At 42.3% G+C, this 18,328-nt stretch overlaps 1 protein-coding gene across 1 annotated transcript; it reads left to right on the forward strand.

Moving 5' to 3' along the window:
- The first annotated feature begins 1,539 nt into the window (after positions 1–1,539).
- On the forward strand, positions 1,540–4,782 carry LOC148029974 (uncharacterized). The gene is made up of 8 exons (XM_087687166.1): positions 1,540–2,052; positions 2,184–2,270; positions 2,435–2,639; positions 2,764–2,922; positions 3,041–3,108; positions 3,264–3,504; positions 3,768–3,887; positions 4,025–4,782. The coding sequence occupies exons 1-8, from the start codon at positions 1,681–1,683 to the stop codon at positions 4,411–4,413; spliced, it is 1,641 nt and encodes a 546-aa protein (XP_087543292.1). The 5' UTR covers positions 1,540–1,680; the 3' UTR covers positions 4,414–4,782.
- The last annotated feature ends 13,546 nt before the right edge of the window (positions 4,783–18,328 follow it).

Below are 18,328 nucleotides of genomic sequence, written 5' to 3' on the forward strand. Positions count from 1 at the left end.
AGGTCCCCAAGAACAATGAACTCTACCTTTTTGCACAAAAAACAATGTAAAAAGCATGAACGACAAGAGCAAGAGACCAATTGGGTTCAATCTCCCCCCATGCCTTGTGTAAGCGCTTCACAAAGCATGTATTTTATGTATATTTCCATCTTCATGCTCAATAATAGCCCAATTTACAAAAATATGACAAGCTTTTAGCTTTTGAGTTTGCTTTTACAAAAATAGGAAATAAAGCTAATGGACGGTGCCCATAGAGTCTGGCACGCCCAACACAATGCCCCAAATAGAAATAACATATCCGTGCACATAGGCGCATACAAAATAATAATAAATAATCGATGCCTCAATAGACATGACAAAATATAGGCGTGGCGCCTATCAAAATATAATCCATAGGTCGAATACTCGCTAGACTCCAATGCTTTCCTCCGCCACTGCTGCTATCTCTACACATCAACTGAAGCATTCACAATCGTTAGTAAAATAATACAATTAAACCGACAAAAGTGAATACCTAGCAGTCTTCACCTACATAAATAAATCAACTGGTTAGAAATAAATCCTAACCTTAATTTATTACGAGTGCGCACTCTAAACTCATAAACGTTTATTAATTTAATATGCATTTTGCGGAATCACCCGCTATGGAATCACCCATGTACACACTAAATTAATGAAACGCCCGAAAAGGACAGGCGTCCCCATCAACTTCTCGCACAAAGAATCCACTTTGTGTATGAGCCCCGGTCATCTAAGTTTACGGAATCCACTGTAAAACCTCACGGAATCCACTGTGGAATATGCCTCCTGGCATCAATTACAACCCACCATGCGGGCAATCGATCATTCACAGTACATATAGTGACTATTATGGGCCAATTAGTTTCTCCAAATACTGAATTAATAATTACAAAAGGTTATGGATATCATTTACATAAATATGAGATTGGGAAAATTTCCATTCGTCAAATATTTAACCCAATCCAAAATGTAAGTCATAAGATATATCCATTTGAGTCATAATTTAAGTCATGATGATCATATATGAAAAGCTCATACTCCTCAGTTGATTGACAAGCAAATTTTTGGACAATATTCAAGATTGTAGTTTCTGTAGAAGATAGAGACTCTAAAATCAATGTTGTATTAATTTTCTAATCTCTTTTTATTAATACTCCACCTTAATTTCTAGTCAACAACTAGTATATTGATCGTGCAAATCCGGATGAAAACCTATCAAGCAATACATTTATCAAATTCAATCTTCATTCTCCCATGAAATCACAATGGTATAACATGTATTTTAATGAACACGAGTCGCCGCACACGCGTGTGTCCCTCTCTGCTGTGTCTGTTTGTGTGTACCAACGATACCGACTTTTTCAAGGTCCTTTGTGCGCGGTCGCTGACTGAGTGTGGAGTCTCCACCGCTTGAACCAGTCAGAGGGCTTTTGACATGTTCTCAACCGGATAGCCAGGCGCGACCACCGTACCTAGACGAGAGATGGGAGTCCCCCTATAAAGGACCAGCTGCGCTAATGGATACAACTCGTAATCACCTCAGTAGTAGACTTAAAGGAATTGGTGCTTTAGACGCAAGGGAATACCTAAACCAGCAATAGGAAGAAGCTCAGCTGCAACTACAGCACCGTATCACCGCAACTCAATCGATTTATCAGCATGAGGAGTACATTAGTAGCTAGCGATGATCCTAAGTTACGACCGATGATCAATTTCAGGCTGAGAATCGGGCTAGGAGTAGTGGCCATATTATTGTTAGGCCTGCAGGTGGCGTCGGCCCAGCTCAGCATTACTGCCATGACGCCGTCCTTCGGCTCCGGCACTGGCGTGCCCAACACCTTCATCGGCGCCATGGGGAGCCAGATTGCCGGCTCGCTCCTGGGCATCGGCACCCCTGCCCTACTGTGGGCGGTGGTGCCCTCCGATTCCGTGAACGATGCCTGCAGGCTCATCGTCGACACGGGGACCCAGACCATCAGCGCCAGCGTCGCCAACGAGTGGGGTGGCGCCAGCGAGGACTTGACCTTGCAGGTACGTTAATTGTCGAGAGAAAAGACAGAAAGGGAGTTAAGAAAAAAAAACCACCAAGGTTTTGATTGATAGCTAATTTGGTACTCCATCGGCCTGCATATTGACACATGCTCGCATCTAATTGCACGCAGTTGGTGGCCACCGGCGGTTGCCTCGCTGCCAGCGATGGTTCGGGAACGGAGTTCGTCTTCAGCGATAACTTTGGTCGGACAAGCGCGGTAGGTCGACTCAATCCTAGCCACGAATATGCTATTTGTTCGGTAGATTGGAATGAATTTTAGCATTATGAACTTCATCGACGTCCTGTATAGTTCTGTAATTCCCGTGCTCTGTACAACTCTACCTGCCTCCTCCACCACTAATTCTAATACAACTAGTCCAGATCGTGTGCCCCAACAACGCTGGATCCGTGGGATGCGGCGTTTTCGTCACTGGCAGCGACATTTCTGCTGTCTACTCCTCGGGTGGCACTAACAAGCGCAAGCTCCTCGCCTTTCCCGACGACGACGGCCTGGGCTCTATCATGATGGGCGGCCGCCGGCACGGCAGGCATACGCTGGACTGCAGCGGGACGGGCGCAGCCATAGGTAGGACACACGGATCTGGTGTATACTTTCTGACTCATTACTATATAATCTACAAGATCGAGCAAGTACTTAGCCAAGATGTCTAACCGATAACCACCTCTCGTCCGATGGTTTTGAAACTCAGGGGGCCTCATCGGTCTGGGCACTGGAGCTCTCACTGCACTCGGCTGCGGCTTCTTTACCGTCTTCGCCCCATTCTGTGTGGCCGGTGTGCTCGGGATTGAGATCATCGGAGGTGCGGTCGGCGGATCGGGATGCTTACAGTCATCCAGCTGCTTCCCAGGTAAACTATTGATCGTATCTTCTCATTAGAAAGTTTATATGCTGGAACTGAACTTGTAAGATCAAGCTCGCCCGCTTAGATGAAATACAGTGTCACTCACCTCACGGTGGCCGTGCAGGCGATGCCTTGGTTCGATCTGTAGACGGCAACTTGAAGCCTATGTTCGAGCTTGCACTGGGTGACAAGGTTTGTGACATTTTACAAGATCCTGTTAGTCTCCTAATAATTAATTAGTATGACTAGAATGACGATTGCTCTTTTTCATTCACATACGTACTCTATTGAATCTTGTTGAACGAAATTGGCCTCTACTCATGATCAATGTATAATATGTCTAACAGGTTGCCGTGTTGAGTCATTCCAAGAAGGCCATCGTGTACGAGGATGTCTATGCGTTCGGCCATAAGGAAGCTGATGCCATCACCACATTTCTCGAAATCACCATGGAGCCCGCCACAAGCGTCCTACTCTATGGCCCGAACCACGACATCAACCGTGATTCATCGACATATAATGCCTCGACTACTGCTGCCAGGACTCTGCACATTAGTGGCCTTCATTTTGTCCCATCGTCAGGAGCAGGTACCATGTTAACGAGGATCGACGAGTGCAAGGATAATTAATGGTCATCTTGTAATTGCGTTAATGCTACTAGGATTGCTACTGTGATTGTTCCCTTTAGTGAATTAGTGCAAATTCTGTGAGAATCTACAATATGTCGAATTCAAATGCGTACTCAGTTGTGTGTACGACTAGCTACCTCTTGTGCTACCATTGTAACTTCATTGCGTCAATCTGAATACGTTTGAATTGCATGCGGATTTAACAAGGTATGACGATTGCAGATATCAAAGGACGAGTCTCCTTCAAGCGAGCACGAGACATCAAAATTGGCGACGTCTTATGGGGTGTAGTGAGCTCCACATACCCTCTCACAGAACTTCCTAGCCCCTACATGGTTACAGGTATAATTTCTCATTCACATGATCCTACCATGATTGCTTTAATAATCCTTGTCGTACCTCCGATACACATGATTATATGTATAATTTACCATGTCACACACACACCCCATGACGCATGCATCCTAAAACTATTGCAGGACTCTCCTCCACCATCAAGCTTGGGCTGTACAACCCTCTCACTCTCGGTGGCACGATACTAGTCGACGATGTCCTTGCATCTGCTCATAGTGATTGGTTCTTGGATCAAGCATTTGATACGCTTGGTTTGCCCGTCTCATGGCTACATTACCTTTACCAGTTCATCCTCACACCGGCACGTGTCTTGTATTCTCTACTAGGTAGAGATGTCTACATAGGCGCCTACAATTGGTTGGATGCGCAGCTCGATGTGGCAACTTTCGGCACCAACTACGGTGGGCTGATGACGTGTGCCTTGATCTCCTGTCTCACTTTAGCCATATACGGTATGCTAGCAACCAAGTCGATGGCTCCATGGGGTAGCATTGCCAAGGGCAAAAGATCCTAGAATGGTCTAAATGCCATGTAACATGTACACACATGCATCATTTAACCCCACGATCACTCCAATGCCACAAATGAACCAAGAGATAAATCTCCCTCATTCAAACCCTTTGTAAACTAGCTAAACAATCCTGGCCGTCTAGTCCTCTTGTAAATCGCTTGGATATAGACATGCACTTAACTTTTCACGATCTCGTAGTAGTGATGCACACTCATCACGGTAGATACAGAGATGATGATGATGATCATATTGCTACAAGTATGTAATGTCATATAGAATCCTAAGTCAATCAATATTTATACCTAGCATTCCAAAAAGTTTATTGCAAGGACAGAGGTTGGTATGCATATTTTCTGACCATGCATTCCTATCACATAATTTAACAAAGGGCGTATTTTTCATTATTGTGATCTAAAGTTACAAAATGGATGCATCCATATAAAATATTCTCCAAAGAGGACAAAATTGAAATTAAAAGAGAGAAAAGTGTACATATATAAGAGACATCGTAATAAACGTAGTAGTTTCTATGCTAGGTTTTCGATAAATTACCTCTGAAATGTTTACAGGGGTTTTTGGTAAAGGGGCTACAACACATCTAACATTCTTAATGCCAACAATCATAGGTGGAGTACTTGGAGTCTAGCATGTAGCCTACACCATCATGTAATAATCTTTGTAATTGGATAAGATATTTTAGTTCATTTTATTCATGCATGAACCTCTTCATCCGAAAAGTCAATTAGATCTTTAGGATCTCATAGATGCTTTTAAGGGGATGCAAATCCACCAATGCAAGCATATCGCATGCATTCACAATAGAAAGTTTTTAATTCAATTGAAGTTGGAAAATTTTACATCATCATTACACTTATAGAAAGACGAATTTTTAAACACAATTGATTTATTCTCTTTTACATTTCTCAACTCTTATGAGGACATTTGCATATGAGGGAGAAGGGTTATCCAATCATGGAGCTTGCAAGTTATTGGATGTCATACAATGTCCTCTCCTGTGTAGCATGTGAATATCTATATAGAGTGAGATGGTCACCTAGGAGAAGCCTCATCTATAGTAGACCCATATTATGGGTAACGAGTGTATGTTCAATGCATGTTATATAGCCAAGCATTGAATGAGTCCAAGGATCCTAAGTATGTAAATATTAGTCATTTGTAAGTGGGGTGTATCTTCATAGTATTAGACTTCTAATCTCAATGGATCAAAATTTCCTTTAACATTATTGAAGTTATCATTATTCTATCCCATGGGACAAACAATCATTAGCAATATAGAGGCTATTTGTCCTTCTTGTACTAAGGTTATCCTTGCATTTATGAATCTAGAATTGCTATGCAAAATTTTGAGTTTTAATTTCTTGTGATGCATTATTGTCAAAGTAAAGTGATCATTGCTATAATTGGATGCAAACTCAAAAGCTAAAAGCTTTCTATTTTGTAATTTGGGCTATTATTTGAGCTTGAAGATGATTACTACATAAAATACATGCTTTGTGGAGCGCTCACACAAGGCATGGGGGGAGATTACACCCAATTGGTCTCTTGTTCATGTCGTTCATGCTTTTTACCTTGTAATTTGTGCAAAAAGTAGAGTTCTATTGTTCTTAGGGACCTTCCGGCATTCACTATGCGAGCGTACAACATCGGATCTGCGCACCAATGGTATCAGAGCGAAGCTGAGATCAAGAGCTTTCAATCACTACCCATCTTGTGCAAAGGCGGAGCTCCTGGAACGATCGGGCTCTACGGTCAATCTCGTCACGAACGGTCGATACATGCAAATTCCTGGCGATCAAGAACCCCTATTCCCATCATCAGACTGCGAAGGACCAGCCTGCAGAGACGGAGGACCACTTCTATCTCTTCTTCATCAAGTCATCAAAAACCAGAGAGTTAAGTCTTCTAATCATAAGCTTTAAAAGCTTAAGAAGCTTAGCTTAAGCTTAAAGAAGCTTTAAGCTTCACAAAATGTAATCTAGTGGTATCACAAGACCTTCGATTTTTGCGCCGTGTGAAGAAAAAAACGCCCCCCCCCTCAAATTCACGACGACTTGCTGTCCTTTACTTAAGCTTAATCACCTAAGCTAAGTCATAATCTACATGTCACACAAAAGTTCTCAACTCAGCAAGTCTGCAAAGTCCAAGTTCTGCCAGTATTCTAAGTCAAGTTCTGCAAGTTTCATAAAGCAAACAAGTTCTGCAAGTCTACAAGCTCTGCAAGTCACATTAGTCTGGTACTCTGCAAGTTAGACAAGTCAATTGGAGTCAAAACTGACTTCTGTTCAAAACTCATAGAAGGGTTGCTCCTGCGCAGAAACTCTGAACTGCAAAGTTGTTCATTGGAAGGTACTCTACCTATACGCAGGTTTGCTGAAGCATTTTCAGCATACGAAGAAGGATAAAACACAGATTTTTCGAAGATTGTGAAAGCCACACCCAAAAATACATAAGCCTTGTATTCCCGAACTTGAGCTACGCTGTCATAGATTTCGTGTAAGGACTGCTGAACACGGTGTTCAAGTTGCAACAAGGAAAGAGACTAACAAGAAGAAATCGAATTTTTTATGCCAAAGTTCACTATATTCCTTGTCAACTGAGTTACATGAAGTCCATGTTCAGAAAAAGCTGTAGTAACTCATATCCAGCTTTACATTCAGATGTTCGAGTTCAGTTTTTGCCATTGGCACATAGACTTGTTAAATTCTGCTGGGTAATAATTCCTGTGAACAAATTTTCAGGATTCCATACAAAGTTAAAACAAAGGAGTTCTGTAGGCAGCAACCCCTATGTACATAAAACAATGGAGTTCTGTGGGTAGCAAAAGAAGTGGGCCCAGCCAAGCACAAATGAGGAACAATCTGTCAACCAAGCACAAATGAGGAACAATCTGTCAGACAAGCACAAATGAGGAACAATCTGTCAGACAAGCACAAATGAGGAACAATTTGTCAGCCAAGCACAAATGAGGAACAATTTGTTTGTATCGTGCAAGAGTCTGTTTAAACCCTTGACAAGGTTGCTGGTCTGGGTAAAAACTGAAAATGTTGTGATCATGTTTTGTCACATCTCCAAAGACAAAGCAAGGTATTAAATTGTCTTCATCAAAAGGTGAGAGTGTTCTGCCAATAATAGATATCACCTGCTCATAAGGATTCTGAATATTGGGAACCATAGCATGTAGGCTTCTTCCATTGAAAGACTTTTTTCCCGTCCATTCATTGCTTTTGGTAAAATCAACACCTACAATCAGATTTGATGATTCAAGGCCAGTTGCTCTCAAAGCATGTGTCACCTGTTCAAGACTGTTGTACTCATCATCAATGCGTGAAAACTGCCTATTAAAACTTTTTGTAACTTGTGGAGAGTCTCAATGAGTCCATTCCTGGGATGAAAATAAAACTGAGTGAGAAATTCGGGAGCCCATCAAAAATCTGTTATCCAATTCTCAGCGTGTTATGTATTGCCAATCGCATTTGAGAGCACCATAAGAGAAGCTTTATGGAAGGAAATCTGGAGGTATCCATATGCAGAAAAGGGGCTTGATGGAGGCGAAAGCGGCCTGGAAGGTTCACCGAAGATGACTGTGTGTGCAGGAAAAGGAGAGTCTGCAGGGACTCTTGAGATTGATAAAATGATTAACCCCCTCTCTCTCTCGTCCACGATGACACGGAAGATGCAATCTATGAATTCACAGCCCTCCTGTCAATCTTCGTTAAAACATTTCTGTGTTGGGAGAATTCTCAGCACAAAGAATGCAATAAACTATACTGATTAATCTTCCACAATCTCTTGATGAATAGAGGGCCAAAAAAATGCATGACTAGCTTCAAATTTGATGACAGGAACGACGCCACGATCTCCTCCTCTTCAGTCTGGACTAATGAATTGTTGCCTGAGCTTAAACTTGTTATGATCCTCCTAAGCTTCTTTTGCTGGTTCTTTTTCTTCTTTGGGTTCGATCTGCGACCCTTCCTTCTGCTTCGACTTTAGAGTTCCTCCTCCTAGTCCGCTATCATCCGTCACCCTCAGATTCAGCAGCGTTTTTTGCCTCGGAGTTTGTCTGCCATCAATATCATTTACGATGACGAAAACACAATCTCTGAGCTCCATCCTTGGAAGTTGCAGTCATGTTCTTTGAGCTTTAATCAAACTTCATTATCCCCCTCATCTCCTCTCTATCGCTATTAGGACGCCATAGAATAGTCCCCCTTGATAGACGTACCAATAGGAATTAGTCTCCCCTTCTCCTCTTTTAGCTGAGCAAAAAAAAACTCCTCTTTGACAAGAATAGCTCTAGTTTCTTTACACCAACAGGAGATCTACGCACAAACTTTGATTTTGGCCTTGAGGACTGACTTAGGGTATCTTTGGAGTCATCAATTGCCCCATTAACAGACAGCTTTGTGATGGGTGATCTGTGCATAAACTTTGACTTCGGCCTTGAGGACTGGGTGGCAAAATGCTCTCTCGGTGCTTCACTAGTGCTATCAATAGCCCCTTTGAAGGATTCCTGAGAGTCCTTGAGAGATGGTTCAGACCTTGCTTATTGATGACTGAAGAAGCCGCTGAGCCTGAGTTTTCGCATCCTTTTAGAATGATATCACTAATATGTACCTTTACTCGCTTAAGCAGCTTTTGAGAGACTTCCTTCAACTCTATTTCATGGGAACTATTGAACTTAGATGATGGCTTCCACAAAGCTTCCTTTGATTCCACAATTCCCTGCACTTTTCTTAGAGATCATCATTGAAATTATCAGCTTGATAATGTCCTTTGGCATCAGTTTTTCATATTTTTCTAACACACACACATCATGCATACAAACAGAAACACACACACACACTAGCGGAATATATACATTGGATGCGGGAACTGAAAGGACGGATTATCGTAATGCATCAATCACACACAATGAATCACACGCGGAAAAATAACACAAATGCACAAAAAAAAAATGGAGGTGTTTACGGCTCGGATGCGCAGCAGCACGACATCCACCCCCTCTAAACCTGCGCATCCTTCGGATGAGCCAACTATCCAAGATCATTCAAGTCCACAAACAAGTCAAGTCCTTCATCAATTTCTAGTGGACCTGTTTCTCCATCAGCTTCATCATCCATATTCTTTGCTTCTTCTACTTGACTTTCTTCTACTTGCTCTTCTTCTACCAATGCTTCAAGTGAATATTCTTCATCTTCTCTTCTCTTGAAAATCTTGACCCATTTTCCAGCAATGGGCACCCTCAATACTGTTCCATCTAATTCAGCCAACTCATAGGTACCATTGTCAAAAACCTGTTTCACCTCATACGGTCCAAACCATCTTTGAACCATTTTTCTCATGCTACTATGCTGATTCTCTAGACTACTGTCATAGACTAGAACCCAATCTCCTTCTTTTATGGCTCTAGGCCTCAAGCGATGCCTCAAATCAAACCTGTCCTTGTTTCTGAGTCGAGCTACCCTCAAACGATCAATTGCTAGCTGCACATCTTCTGTCCTTCTCTCTAGTTGACGAATCCAAAGAGCTAGAAGCTCCTCCCTTGATAAATTCTCTTGCCATGGAAGAGCACTCCACGTGAGAGCATAGATTTCTGTAGGCATGACAGGCTTTTGCCCATACATCAACTCTGCAGGCATATATCCAGTAGTCACGCTATGTGTAGAGCGGTCTGTCCACAATGCAAAATGTAGTAATCTCGGCCAATCTCCAATCCGACCTCTACAAGCTTTTGCCAATGCTTTAACTATCGGCGGATGTCCTCTTTCGCTCTTGCCATTTCCCTTTGGATTATAAGCAGTAGTAAGAGCCAACTTAATCCCAAGCCGTGAGAAAAATTCTCTAGCTTCATCTACATCTAGCTCTCCACGATCAGCTGTAATCTTGCCTATACATCCATACCTGCAAAATATTTCTTCCAACAAGAATTTACATACTGTAGTGGTGGTCTTCGTCCACAAAGATCTGCCTTCAACAAAGTTTGTAAGATCCTCCCTAGCCAAGACAAGATATCTCATCTGCCAAAGTCCCACTGGCAAAGTAATCAAGTCTACCACCCACTTATAATGCATACATAGTGGATAGGTCGGATGCAACTCATCACGATGCCGCACTAAAGAGTAAAGCTGACAATCCCGGCAAGTCTCCACAAAGTGGGAAACATCTTTATACATCCCTTTCCACCAGTATCTTTCTTTAATTTTCTCATAGGTAGCCCACACACCTCTATGACCAGCCCATGAACTCTCATGAAACTCTCGCATAATCTGTATCTGCATCGCTACCTCACAAACTACTCTCAAGGGTAAGCCGCCTCTCTTCTTTGGATGCTTCCAAAGAAAACCATCTTTCAAGAAATATCCATAAGCCTTCCTTCTGATTCTTTTGAATTCATCATCTGTCCAATCAGCTCTTCGAGTCAATGAACTTAGATACTGTCCAATTTGCAGCCACTCGTCAACATAAAGTTCTTCAATAAAGGCTTTAACAGTAGATACATGACAATCATGAACAAGGACAGAAGCTGCAAACTCTGTCTCATCATCTTCTGCAAGCATTGACTCCTCATCCTCATATCTCGCTCTAGATAGCATGTCAGCAACTGGATTATCTTTCCCTGCTATGTGTCGAAATTCTGGATTCCATGATTTGATATAGGCAATCCACCGAAGCATTGCTATATCTGGAGTCGAGCAGCTAGTAATCATGCCAAGCAAAGGCAAACAATCTGTTTCCACAACAACTGAAGCTCCAATAAAATACCCTTTATCACACTTCAGTGCAGTGACTACTCCCCACAACTCTCTTTTAATCTGCGGATATCTCCTCGGTCGCTCATTAAGAACTTTAGATCCAAAGCGGATTGCATATCTATTTCCATCAGCATCATCCTGTCCCACTGCCCAACCTATGCCAATAGGGCTAGTATCAACTGTCAACATGATTGGCCGTCCACACTGATAATCCACCTTGCGAAGAGTAGGAGCTGACTGCAGCAGCTTCTTGAGTTTATGCATGGCTTTCGAATGCTTCTCATCCCAATGAAATTTCTGCCCCTTTCGAAGCAGCTGATAGAGAACATCTGCTATGTGAGCGAAATGAGGAATCCAAATCATGTAAAATACACAAGCTCCCACAAATCTCCGCACCTCTGAAGTAGTCGAGCAATACTCTGTAATCCTGCTTATGGCATCCACCTTTGCAGGTGAAGGTTTCCTGCCATAATAACCAACCATATGCCCAACTATGATGACTTCATTAACACCAAGACAGATTTCAGCCCTGAAAGAGTCAAGTTTACCTCCTCTAATCGTGTCAATATTTGCTCAGAAGCAACCAAGTGTTCATCCACAAACTGTCTACATCCTTGCAAATCAAGACTTTCATTCTTTTCTTCTTCTGCACAACCCTTAATAGGCACATTATCTAGGAAAGGCATGGTATACTGCGGAATATAGTCTCGTAGAACTCTATGCATAGCATTCATCATATGATCAACTGAGTTGGTGGCACCTTGAGGCAAGGTACACATCCTCACAAGACCAATAGGTGTCCGCATAGTAGTAATATCCCTGCTTTCCAAGGCAAGCGGAAACTGATCATAACCTGAATACAAGTCACCTAGAGAATAGATGGCTCGTCCTGCAAAAGCCTCAGCAAATTCACCCACAACTGGACCTGTTCCCACATTCCTGATTGTCACTTTGTTCACGGGCTGCATATCCTGAATAAATCTCAAAGTACCATTCTTCTTTGGTACAGTAAACCACCTGTTAGAATAGGGCGCAGAAGAGGGTTCCAAAATCCCCATCTTAATCTTCTCATTCAGCAACTCTATCAGCTTTGGCAAGTGTGCTTTAGGCACAAGTATACGACGTATATTCCATGGTACATGAGGGACAGTGAAGATGACCATAGGCGCAACCAATTCGAGACTAATGCAGCCAATTTCATGAGGAAAGAAAGCAAATGCCTTACCATGACGTCCAAGCATCTCTCTAAAACATTCTTTTTCCACTGGAAGCAAGAAATCATCATTTCCAATCTTCAATTCTGCAAGAGTTTTATCTGTAAATTTATGTCCAATATTTGCAGGATCTCTCAACATAGGCTGCTTCATAGCTTTTTCTATCTGCTCATCACTATCAGGAGGAAGCGGCCCTGCAACCGGCTTAACCTTCTTATCAACTGTTTTATACTTCGTGTCAACCTTGACATTAGTCAGACACTCTTTTCTTTTCTGCAATTTCTGCAAATTTTCAGCAACTCTCAACTCTGTTGGCTGAAAGATTTCAGCCCTTTGCTCTATGGACTGCATGGGTGCAGCCTGAAACTCTGTATGCTGAAATTTTTCAGCATTAAACTCTGTTGGCTGAATGAATTCAGCCCTCGACTCTATGGACTGCATGGGTGCAGCCTCATACTCCATATGCTGAATTTTTCCAACATTTAACTCTGCTGGCTGAAAGGTTTTAGCCCTCTGCAACTCTGTAAGCTGATCAAGATCAGCCATAAATTCAGTTTGCTGAGTTTTCTCAGCCTCTAACTCAGTTTTCAGCATAAAATCAGAAATTTCCTGAAACATATCCAAGGTTTGCACAAGTATGATCTTTGAACCCTTATATACATAAGTTTTCAACATTGTTCCCATCTCAAACAATGTATCTGCATAAGACATCCCTTCATACAGTCTATCTACATGCTCTTCTGCTTGCAAAATACCTGCAATCTTCAACTCTTTCTCCTTACGACCAATGTACTGCCTGGCAGCTCTAGGAAAATCTGAAATTTTCTGATAACTCACTGAACTATTTGAAGAAAAACCAACAAAATTAGTGGAGAAAGACTGGCTGCCAAGAGGCGAGATCTCCTCTTTTCTCCGTTCCGTACCACTGGCATCTCGCAAGACAGCAGTACTTAATGAAAATCCAACTCCTTCACAGGTAGTGGTGCCTCACGCAAGGAGTCCTTGTTTCTCGGATGATTTACCCCAACAGTCATAAACTGAACAGCTCGCATACCATCCTTACTGCGTATCCGTGCATAGACTGAGCCGTCATCCATCACTTTCGTCTCCATTCTTGCTTCTGTAATGAAAGGCTGTCCAAGAATAATCGGATAAGAGCAAGAATCTTGAACAAAGCAATGATAATCTTCTTCAACATTACCAATAGAAATTCTGATGCTCGGACAAGCAGTATACATATCACCAGAAGTATTATTAGCGGCTCTCATGCGCTAGCCATGCTCTGCATCCATAGGCCACTTGTCACTCTCATAAACACCTCGAGCAATAAGATTAATCTCGGAACCATGATCGACTAACGCGACCAAAGGAATCTGTTTCTCTCCAATCCTTACCACCGTCTCAGTGGTTGCTCTAGCCCAATGACTATGTGAAAAATGGCTACGAGGAATGAGGATAGGGGTATCATCATCTTCATACTGCATAGGCTGAACTATTTTCTCCAATTGCGGATTGACAGAAGCATTCTCAACCATCACTGCATCATTATGCTCTTCCCCAAGAGCTCCATGCCATAATCCCTATAAAGTAGGTCCTTCCATCGCATGTCGTTTCCTCTGCAAAAGATCCTACATCTGATCCTGTATTTCTCTTATAGCAATCCCAAGAGCTTCTCCAACAGTAAAAGTGACTTCACTATTCAAAATTCTTTCATGAAAAATCTTACTCATATCCGTCTGCATATCAAGGTCTGACAAGAGCTTGAATCCTGGCTCCTTTCTTGGTTGCCTCTTCTCTTTCATCTGCTTGTCTCCCATAGGTTGTTCAAGACCTGATTGAGCTGGAGAACTTGTAATAGGTGGAGCTGTAACAGGTGGTGAAACAAAGTCACCCCTTCTAGTCTTTTTGGAGGTGCTGAGACCCTCCTCATCTCTTCTTCTCTTTTCCTCAACCATGGCATCTAAACCCTGTGTTTTCGCCATATAAGCAAAAATAGAATACCTGTCAATAGGAGAATCCCATCCCGTTTCTCCTCGGATGCTGAAGCCCACACAAGTCATAGTAGATGCCTGAACTTTCCCTCTTCTCGCTATCTCCAAGGCAGAGGACCATAAAGCAGAGTCTCCATCTGATTTCTGCTCAAGCTGGACTCCATAAGCTGAAGCATCTCCTCTAACACTCACATAAGTTAATCGCGCAGCCATATCATCAACGAGCTTCTTCATGCCTTCCTTACCAAAGTTCGTGTCAAGAGGAGCACCAGTCTCTGTCAACCATATCTTCCCATCTTGTCCCCAGAACACTACATTCTTCTTACGCGATTCCTGAAAAGCATCACAATCTCTGCAATGTTGGTGCTCTGTACTATCGCACCAAATACATCATCTCCCTTTTCTTTGACCAGCTGGAAAAGCAGTTGTTGGAGCAGGTGCTACAATAGGTACTGGCGTAAGTTGCTCTTTTAACTTTTCAACTTCAGCTTTGATTGCTTCAATCGTCAAATCTGCCAAGCCTTTAATAACATCATCTACAGATAAGGGCGCTGGAGTAGCAGGAACTGGTGGATTTACAACAGAAGGAGTAGGCTTAGGCATAGAACTTGCAGCACGGGTAGAAGAAGAAGTCTCCAAGGATTTTTCAGAAGCAGATCCTGTATTACAATGCAATCGTACTCTCCTGTGCTGCTTCTTAACAAGAGCATTCACAACATCAATGACATGTCTCCACTCGGTCTTTAAACCTGAACCAGTAGCTTGATCTTCCAAAAGATCATCCAACTTTTCCTGTAAATCAGCATCAACGACTTGTAAAAATAATTCAACTTTCTGCATCTCCAAAGCTTGCTGCTCAGTTCCATCCAACTGATCATAGCGGCTCTCAAACTCTCGCAGAAGGGCGATAACTGAAAGTCCCTTATTAGGCATAGAAACCCATGCTAAGAAATTCCTGCGGTTCATAAGACCTATATCCTCCAAGAAATATTCATCTTTTAATGCCTTCTTAAACTCTGCCCAACCAGCATGTGTTTCTTGAATTTCTGAAATTCGGACTTCAAGAGCGCGCACCACGATCCGCAAGAAGCAGCGGCTCCAAACATCTTGAAAAACCCCAAAAAACTTCATCTTTTCTTCATACAAATGCAGGTAAGTTGACACTTCTTGGCCGTTAAACTGCTTCATCTCCTGTTGGACAGCTTTCAAGGCATCCATGGCATCATTATCACGTTTCGCGTGAGCTTGCTGCTGCATATAGGTTGTAAATGACTGAAACAGGTTCTTCATGACATTGTCATATGTCATCTCTTCTTGCGAGTCTCCCATCTTGCTGAAAAGTGACGCAACACTTTCACATCCGGTTCACCAGAAATGTCGTAGATTTCGTGTAAGGACTGCTGAACACGGAGTTCAAGTTGCAACAAGGAAATAGACTAACAAGAAGAAATCGAATTTTTTATGCCAAAGTTCACTATATTCCTTGTCAAGTGAGTTACATGAAGTCCATGTTCAGAAAAAGCTGTAGTAACTCATATCCATCTTTACATTCAGATGTTCGAGTTCAGTTTTTGCCATTGGCACATAGACTTGTTAAATTCTGCTGGGTAATAATTCCTGTGAACAAATTTTCACGATTCCATACAAAGTTAAAACAAAGGAGTTCTGTAGGCAGCAACCCCTATGTACATAAAACAATGGAGTTCTGTGGGCAGCAAAAGAAGTGGGCCCAGCCAAGCACAAATGAGGAACAATCTGTCAGCCAAGCACAAATGAGGAACAATCTGTTTGTATCGTGCAAGAGCCTGTTCAAACCCTTGACAAGGTTGTTGGTTTGGGTAAAAACTGAAAATGTTGCGATCATGTTTTGTCACATCTCCAAAGCCAAAGCAAGGTATTAAATTGTCTTCATCAAAAGGTGAGAGTGTTCTGCCAATAATAGATATCACCTGCTCATAAGGATTCTGAATATTGGGAACCATAGCATGTAGGCTTCTTCCATTGATAGACTTTTTTCCCGTCCATTCATTACTTTTGGTAAAATCAACACCTACAATCAGATTTGATGATTCAAGGCTAGTTGCTTTCAGAGCATGTGTCACCTGTTCAAGACTGTTGTACTCATCATCAATGCGTGAAAGCTGCCTGTTAAAACTTTTTCTAACTTGTGGAGAGTCTCAATGAGTCCATTCCTGGGATGAAAATGAAACTGAGCGAGAAATTCTGGAGCCCATCAAAAATCTGTTATCCAATTCTCAGCGTGTTATGTATTGCCAATCGCATCTGAGAGCACCATAAGAGAAGCTTATGGCAGGAAATCTGGAGGTATCCATATGCAGAAAAGGGGCTTGATGGAGGCGAAAGCGGCCTGGAAGGTTCACCGAAGATGACTGTGTGTGCAGGAAAAGGAGAGTCTGCAGGGACTCTTGAGATTGATAAAATGATTAATCCCCTCTCTCTCTCGTCCACGACGACACGGAAGATGCAATCTATGGATTCACAGCCCTCCTGTCAATCTTCCTTAAAACATTTCTGTGTTGGAAGAATTCTCAGTACAAAGAATGCGATAAACTATACTGATTAATCTTCCACAATCTCTTGATGAATAGAGGGCCAAAAAACTGCATGACTAGCTTCAAATTTGATGACAGGAACGACGCCACGATCTCGACCTCTTCAGTCTGGACTAATGAATTGTTGCCCGAGCTTGAACTTGTTATGATCCTCCTAAGCTTCTTTTGCTGGTTCTTTTTCTTCTTTGGGTTCGATCTGCGACCCTTCCTTCTGCTTTGTCTTTAGAGTTTCTCCTCCTAGTCCGCTATCATCCGTCACCCTCAAAGTCAGCAGCATCTTTTGCCTCGGAGTTTCTCTGCCACCAATGTCCTTTACGATGACGAAAACACAATCTCTGAGCTCCATCCTCCGAAGTTGCAGTCATGTTCTCTTAGCTTTAATCAAACTTCATTATCCCCCTCATCCCCTCTCTATCGCTATTAGGACGCCACAGAATAGTCCCCCTTGATAGACATACCAGTAGGAATTAGTCTCCCCTTCTCCTCTTTTAGCTGAGCGAAAAAAAACTCCTCTTTGACAAGAATAGCTCTAGTTTCTTTACACCAATAGAAGATCTACGCACAAACTTTGATTTTGGCCTTGAGGACTGACTTAGGGTATCTTTGGAGTCATCAATTGCCCCATTAACAGACAGCTTTGTGATGGGTGATCTGTGCATAAACTTCGACTTCGGCCTTGAGGACTGGGTGGCAAAATGCTCTCTCGGTGCTTCACTAATGCTGTAAATAGCACCTTTGAAGGATTCCTGAGAGTCCTTGAGAGATGGTTCAGACCTTGCTTATTGATGACTGAAGAAGCCGTTGAGCCTGAGTTTTCGCATCCTTTTAGAATGATATCACTAATATGTACCTTTACTCACTTAAGCAGCTTTTGAGAGACTTCCTTCAACTCTATTTCATGGGAACTATTGAACTTAGATGATCGGCTTCCACAAAGCTTCCTTTGATTCCACAATTCCCTGCACTTTTCTTAGAGATCATCATTGAAATTGTCAGCTTGATAATGTCCTTTGGCATCAGTTTTTCATATTTTTCTAACACACACACATCATGCATACAAACAGAAACACACACACACACTAGTGGAATATATACATTGGATGCGGGAACTGAAAGGACGGATTATCGTAATGCATCAATTACACACAATGAATCACACGCGAAAAAATAACACAAATGCACAAAAAAAAACATGGAGGTGTTTACGGCTCGAATGCGCAGCAGCACGACAACGCTCATCCCACTAACTTGATTTTGAGAGTGTAAGGTCTTTTGAGTTTTGCAGAATGACGGAATCACATATGGATGATTTAATGGATGAAGGCGACCTATCTGAACCTACGATGGAGCAAAAGCTGGACTTAATT

This window comes from Lygodium microphyllum, chromosome 10 (assembly GCF_053477565.2).
Source record: "Lygodium microphyllum isolate KBCC chromosome 10, Lygodium_microphyllum_v1.1.10, whole genome shotgun sequence".
Taxonomy (NCBI): Eukaryota; Viridiplantae; Streptophyta; class Polypodiopsida; order Schizaeales; family Lygodiaceae; genus Lygodium; species Lygodium microphyllum.